The sequence below is a fragment of the Suricata suricatta genome, chromosome 10 (assembly GCF_006229205.1).
Source record: "Suricata suricatta isolate VVHF042 chromosome 10, meerkat_22Aug2017_6uvM2_HiC, whole genome shotgun sequence".
NCBI lineage: Eukaryota > Metazoa > Chordata > Mammalia > Carnivora > Herpestidae > Suricata > Suricata suricatta.
The window spans coordinates 59,275,709-59,283,157 of record NC_043709.1 but is presented as its reverse complement, the minus strand read 5'-3'; the positions used below and the strand labels follow the sequence as shown (position 1 = coordinate 59,283,157).

Genomic DNA, 7,449 nt, shown 5'->3' with positions numbered 1-7,449 from the left:
CCTTCTCAACTCTCCATGCATGTAAGTATGACCGAGGGATAATGATGATAATTAAGAGGAGATGAGAGAAATAGAAGAGAAAAAGGTTAAGGAAGCAGAGTAAGAGAAGGTGGGGGAAATAAAAGGGTGAAGCAATAAAGAAAATTTATAAGAGGAAGGAATCCTGGAATATGAGAGTTAAACATTGCAAAGAACAGCTAAACTAGCCTCCCTTTGGATGATGGTCATTTCCTGGTAATTTAGTTCAACTGATCCACATCTCCTGAAGTCAAAGTGCCTTTCTTTCTTCCTGTAGCTGTGGTGGGAAAAAAAAAAGGACAAAAAAACATAAAACCTAGGATTTGGAATCAGAAGAACTTGTTTTATGTCCTGCTCTATCAGCTCTATATCTTTGCATTTCCATCACTTAATCTCTGACCCACAGTGACCTCGACTACGAAACAAGCACAAATCCCCATTTCCCTCAAAGGTTGGCTATAAGGCTACACAAATGTTATTATAATTACGTGTGGAACATTACATTTCCCAAGCCTACTCCATCCTCTTTGGCCTCAGAGTGCACCTGCCTCAGAAAGGTCTGTGTTACTTTAACAGAAAGCTAATTAGGTCCTTCACCCTCCCTCTGGATATTGGGCTGAGTTAGAAGTGCAGCTCAGCACACAAGCTTCATCATCCATATTAAAAGTGGGATTTTCTAACTTGGCCTGGGCAGCCAGTTGACCAATAGGTTCCAACGTGTGTTTTCAATAAAGCTGCTTACCCAGGAAGCCTTATTAAGTGAGTAAGTCAAGCTGACATGATTTCTGTGCTGATTAACATGAAACCTAGGCTGTTTTTGCAATGCAGTAACATTAATTATTTATAGGAGGTAAATGAGGTTATCAGAAAAACAAGCTCAAATTACCAGAAACAAATCAAATCATATATTTATATTCTTAAAATCTATGTGGTAAATCCTGTGCTCATTGATGTGAGGCTCAAGCTCTAAGGATGGAAAAATAGTTGTCATGCTCTCACCTTTCTGATATACAAAAGTGATGGGAGGTTTAGCGTTTCAAAGACTAAGTTGGTAAACTGGCATGCCCCAATGGAGCTTTTCAGATACTTTTATTTGTTAAATTGTATACCTACGAATTGCTCAGCAAATCTCAAAACAATTCACCTTTCCAGAATTGAACATAAAATGTTTACTAAACCACCAGTCTCCTCTGGTTTTCAAAATACAATGTTTTGTTTTGTTTTTTTAAAGAAAATCCTGATTAAATAGTATCTGTTAGGCAAGTGAATTAAAGTGGTCAGGATATTTCCACATTTGTTGAAATAGTCCTCGCTTATGTTTGCAGTCACTATGTTCTGTTAAGTTTAGCATTTGCTACAGATTTTTCATTTTTAATGAAGTATTATAATAGTTATACTAAGATAATCTTGACTAAGCTTTGTAGACCTCTGGCTGATAAGTCTAGATATTGCCATATTATTGTCTGATGGTTTGAGAGTTTTTTCTTTAACATATGGGTGAATTAAAAAAAAAATGGTCAGTGGCAACCCTGCTCTCTTTTTGTGATCCTTTTAGATACCATATCACTAACATCTCTATGACCACTACATAAGACAGACCATAAGGTGTTTGGTGAAAACCAAAATGCTCTTCTAGTGATGGTGAGAGAAATATTCATGGTCACCAGCCAGCAGTGGCATGGATCTTTCCTAGGGTGCTTGAAGTTAAGAGTTGGCAGAGTCAGTGGGAAACATGGAATGTTATACATTAAATGTATGTGATATATCTCTAAATAGAGTCTGTGCAGTCGTCTGGAGAACAAGTTAGTCTGAATGATCTCAGCACAGTGTTTCATTTATTGTGTGGTGTAAAATACAACAGTTTACTTACTGTTTGATATGCTTTTTAAATTTTGAAGTAATTATAATTATATACAGGTTATAAGTTTTAACTATTTTAGCACCTTCTTTTACTTTCATAAGTTTCTCTATTTGGATAATAATTTATGTGTCCACCTTATCTATTTCCTTTTTTGATCTATATTCAAGAAAGAAGGAAAAATTTGTTTTGACTACTATACCAGTTATTTTTGCAAAGTCTCTACGAGACAAGGCACCAGAGAATGAAAAGAATAAGGCACTGGCACTACAATGAGTAATCAAGTCAATTTCCTTTTTCTAAAGTTGATTCTGTTCTACTATGCCATAGCTATATTAGATAATCTAGATAATCATAAATTGAATCCAATACAATTCTGTGTTTTATACCTAAGATATTAAAAGAAAGTTTAGTTTTAAACCAAAGCAGATATTCACAAAACTAATCATTACTGTTTTCTTTTCCAGAATTTGAAAATGGCAAAATCTTATGTGAAACCCAAGGAGATGACAGAGTTGGTCAATACACCATCCTGGATGGATAAAGCTCTGGCCTCTCAGAGTGAGATGAAGGAGGAGGAGAGAAGATCAGCTGCTTACGGAATGCTTGGAAGCTTAGCTGAAGAGCATGACAGTATTGAGGAGGAGGAAGAGGAGGAAGAGGATGGGGAGAAGCCTAAGAGAAGGGGTCCCAAGAAAAAGAAGATGACAAAAGCTCGCCTTGAGAGATTCAGGGCTCGAAGAGTTAAGGCCAATGCTAGAGAACGGACCCGAATGCATGGCCTGAATGATGCCCTGGACAACCTGAGGAGAGTCATGCCATGTTACTCTAAGACCCAAAAGCTCTCCAAGATAGAGACTCTTAGACTGGCCAGGAACTATATTTGGGCTTTGTCTGAGGTCCTAGAAACTGGACAGACACCTGAAGGGAAAGGCTTTGTGGAGATGCTCTGCAAAGGGCTCTCTCAGCCTACAAGCAATTTGGTGGCTGGATGCCTCCAGCTGGGCCCTCAGTCTGTCCTCCTGGAGAAGCATGAGGAGAAATCTCCTATTTGTGACTCTGCCATCTCTGTCCATAACTTCAACTATCAGTCTCCCGGGCTCCCCAGCCCTCCTTATGGCCATATGGAAACACATCTTATTAATCTCAAACCCCCAGTATTCAAGAGTTTGGGAGAATCATCCTTTGGGAGCCATCCACCTGACTGCAGTACACCACCTTATGAGGGCCCACTCACTCCACCCTTGAGCATCAGTGGAAACTTCTCCTTGAAGCAAGATGGCTCTCCTGACCTGGATAAATCCTACAGTTTCATGCCACATTACCCCTCTTCAAGTCTAAGCTCAGGGCATGTTCATTCAACTCCTTTTCAGGCTGGTACCCCTCGTTATGATGTTCCCATAGATATGACCTATGATGCCTACCCTCACCATGGTATTGGGGCCCAACTTAATACAATCTTCACTGATTAAAGAAGTAAGACAAGGTTTCAGAGAATAATGTGGAGACGTTTCCCATAATTCAAGTGGTTTGAGCTGAAGATTCAATGACCTTAAAAAAAACCCTATAGGTAGATATCAAACACAGTAGTCTCAGTCCATTTAGGCCTTTCTGCACCTGCCACCCTCTTTTCTCATCAGCTTATCATACTGTATTGATTCCTTTAGTTAGATCCTCAAGTGAAATTATTTGATTGTTTACAATTGTGGAAATACAACAGTCCCTGAGCCCTATTCTAATGGTGCCAAAAACTCATGAATTATGCCACTTAATTTTCCATTTCTGGCCTCTGTTTACTTACTGGTAAAATCAGACAATGGTTTTAAGTTTAGATGATTTCTAAAGTCCTTCACAGTTCTGAAATTCAGTAACATTGGTGATCACTCCAAAAACTTATTGAAACTGAAAAAATTGAAGAATAATAGGAAATGAACATTGTCTGTGGAATGATTAGATGGAATTGCCAAAGGAGCACAAGATGCATTTCTCTCGGGGACTTGATAGGACTTCTATGCATCTATCTAAAAATAGCCTCCAAAGGCTAAAATCCTACCTTGGCTGTCACTGTGAATAACAAAAGCATGTTCTTCAAGAGATTAGCTCTATTTCTATGTTGGCTGAAGGCTGAACACCCCTTATTAGTAATACAAGAATGATAATGGAGATCTTATACCAACTTGATTCTTTATAACATTTCAAAAGCACTTTTCTCAGTACTAGAGATGGGGCAAGCAAGTCACTGAAACAGACTACTTTGACCAGTGGGACTTAGAGAAGTCATCTGTACCATTTCAAAGCCTCTGTAACCAGGAGGCTCTAGAAATTCTGAAGAAGCTCAGGTGCCACTTTGGAATCAGCAAAGAACCCAGGTCATATTCAAGAGCAATAAAATGGCTATTGACTATACTAACTTACCATAGTTTGGGGACTCCCTCTATCTTACATCTGCCTGTAGGAGAACCAAATTTTCTTTGGCAAGATAAGTTTCATTTGGCTATGGAAAACATGGTTAAAACCACTGGCCTCTGTCTACATCAATTATTATTATATTTTCTAGAGGGATAAGCACCAATCAATTTATGACCAAATGAATTTTTCCAATGCATGTATAATTCCTTATCTCCTCCTCCACTAATTGTTACCTCTTCTTCACTTCTAAAATATAATATGTTACTACATATTGTAGATAACATTCCAAGTGAGCAGACTTTTAAGGTTGCAGAAATCAAATCCAAGGTCAGTGAATGCTTTTACTGATTTATGTCTTCATCACAGGTTTATCCTAGTTTGCAGGATGTTTATTTTTCTTCACGTAACTCCTCTTTTGTTTATATCAGCATTAATTTTGTCACATTTTTCTGGGGAAAAATGTGATCTGAGAAATTTCACTGTCCTGTTCAATCTGCCAGGACAATTATTTAAAACAAACTAAAAGCTTAAATGGCTTACATGATAGTGGATCATATCCTCCTCCTGCCAGAGAGGATAAGTTTAGGATATAGGGTACACAAATAGGGCCAATGAGTAAAATTGATAAGGCAGATTAGTATATTTTCTGCAGCTCAAATATACCCTAAAACCTGCCAAGCTATCTGTGAATTTTGACTTTTTTTTACCCTCTTATTTATTATCTTCTTACAGTCTAAGTTATTGTCTTTCTATTTTGCCTGAAGCACTAGCCCTGCTATATTTTGCACCCTTGGTTTGTAGACCCCCTTGAGAGTATCCTTGCAGAGAGATCTCAAATCCCACCAGCCATTGAAATGGTTCCCTTTTCCAATGGGAAAAGGCAAGTTAAGTGTCTACAAAGCCAGACTATGTGCTTTCTGAGTCTATGCTAGGACTTACTTTTGTGAGAGGCTGTGGGAGATCCGTCCTTGAAGCTAGAATTTTCTGGCATTTAGGTTTGTAGATAATAAATTTTGTTGGAGTTATTTATTAGATATTATTTATTTAACTTATTTCTTCCTTCCTTTCATGCAAATTTCTTGGGTTCCATACATGTGCTTGCAAACCTTCCCTAAGGCTTCCTTTTGAGAGTAGCTCATAATTTTTCTAGGTAATTTTTGAGTTTGGGGTGATGGGAAAAGAGGAAGTTAGTACAGAATTACCTGTAATAATTTTATAAAAAGCAGCAATAATTTGAATGGCTATGCAAGTTAATATTCTTAGATTTTTTTTTCCCTCTTCAATCTAAGATGAGTGAGTTATTTTTGGGAATCTTTTGGTTATGTTTTTGGGGAGTATGGTACCCATGAACCAGGCCTCCCTGGGATTGTTTGGAGAGACTTTCTAATTGAATTAAAATTTGGGAGTGCAGTATGATTGGAAAGAGCCTACTCTCTTACCCGGGGTGGTCTCATTCTTCAAGGGACTTTATCAAATCAAAAAAAAGCAATTCTTTAAACTTTTGTAAAATCAAAACAAAACACAACCCAGACTGTTTCTTCTTCCTTTTTTCTAGCAGAAATAAAGCTGTGTGTTTTATTAGACATTGTGTTGCCTTGTCTGTCTTCAAAGTTTTTCTTCACTTTCTTTTATTCCTTTTCTTGAACTCCTGTCCTGTAAGCAGCCAGCAAGAACACAGGCCAGCCAGTCAGGAGGATTTACATCCCAGATTTCAACTCCTCTCTTCAGAAGGTTTGAAAGGTCTGAATTAAGTAGCTATAAACCTAAAAGCTCTGATTTCTGTCATACACATAATCAACTATGTAATCAGCAATTGAGAAAAAAAGATCTTCCAATTTACAGAAATCTAGGGTGATGGGGATTCTAAGCCACCAAAGCACACAGAGGTTGACCATAAGAAGATGCGCTATTATCGAAAATTGGGCCCACCAACTTTTCAGAATGTATGAACTATACTTTTTGGCAACTGCTTCTTAACATCTTTTCTCTTGACTTTTTTCTTTCAGGGTCCCTTTTTTACAAGAATAAAAATGCTGATGATAAAGACATGATGATGATGATAATAAAACGTAGTTGGGTAGTCAAAATAGAGAGTTGGTTTAAAATATTTAAGAAAAAATATGGAATGAAAATGATGCTTCCACAGCTCTCCTCATTTGCCTGGTACCCATTCTCCAACTTGAAACCACTTTTTATGTTTTAGTTGATCAGGTACCAGAGACCTATTATGCATGTAAGATAATATTAGACATATTAGGTACAAATACTAAGTTACATTATTTTCTCCTTTTCTTATAAGTGGTAAAGTACCACCCAGTTCTGCGTATTACTTTTTGTTTATTTTGACACATACCATGGGGCATTTTCTTATGTCATAAAAATTTTTTTAAATATTTTCTTATAGCTGGTTGGCATTCCATGTTAAAATGTAATTGAATTATATAATTTAGGTTTTCCCAGTTTTCATAATATTGAGTAAATAATCATGTCTACACATGTCATTTGTCACTTGTGAAGAGAATCCTTACAAATAATATTTTAGAGGAATAAACATAAACTGACAGATAACAACAATTGCATCTACCAGTTATTAAATGCTTACTATGTACTGTCACTTTTCTAATAATTTACATGTATTAATTAATTAAATCTTAAAACCATCACTATAAAGGAGACATTATTGTTATTCTCATTTTACAAACTAGCAAGCTAAGGCATAGAGTAATCTGTTCTCACACTGCCAGTTAATGGTGGAGCCAGGTTTATCCAAAATATATGAAATGATTCTTTGTGGTTATTTGCCTGATAAGTACATAATGATGTCATATCTGCAAGAAGTCAGAGCTGGTGGAACTTTTTGACATCTCTTGAGCTATTCTTTACATATAACATCCTGTTGTATCACTCAGACTGGCCTATGCCCAAACTCTGCAATAGAATCTGAGAAGATTTTCTTTCCATGACAAAAGCTCAACTTTGTATTTTTATGTTGCCTATGTAGACTATTTAGATATAGGCTAGCTCCAATACCATACTGTCTTGATGATGACAGCTTTGTAGTAGAGGCTAAAGTCTGGGATTGTGATGCCTCCCGTTTTGGTTTTCTTCTTCAATATAACTTTGGCTAAATGGGGTCTTTTGTGGTTCCATATGAATTTGAGGAT

At 36.9% G+C, this 7,449-nt stretch overlaps 1 protein-coding gene across 1 annotated transcript; it reads left to right on the top strand.

Annotated features, from left to right (window-relative positions):
- Positions 1-2,352: 2,352 nt before the first annotated feature.
- On the top strand, positions 2,353-3,348 carry NEUROD4 (neuronal differentiation 4). The gene has a single exon (XM_029953374.1). The coding sequence runs from the start codon at positions 2,353-2,355 to the stop codon at positions 3,346-3,348; it is 996 nt and encodes a 331-aa protein (XP_029809234.1).
- The last annotated feature ends 4,101 nt before the right edge of the window (positions 3,349-7,449 follow it).

Excerpts from the sequence above, each read along its gene's own strand:
- NEUROD4 (XM_029953374.1), top strand. The coding sequence starts at position 2,353 with ATGGCAAAATCTTATGTGAAACCCAAGGAGATGACAGAGTTGGTCAAT.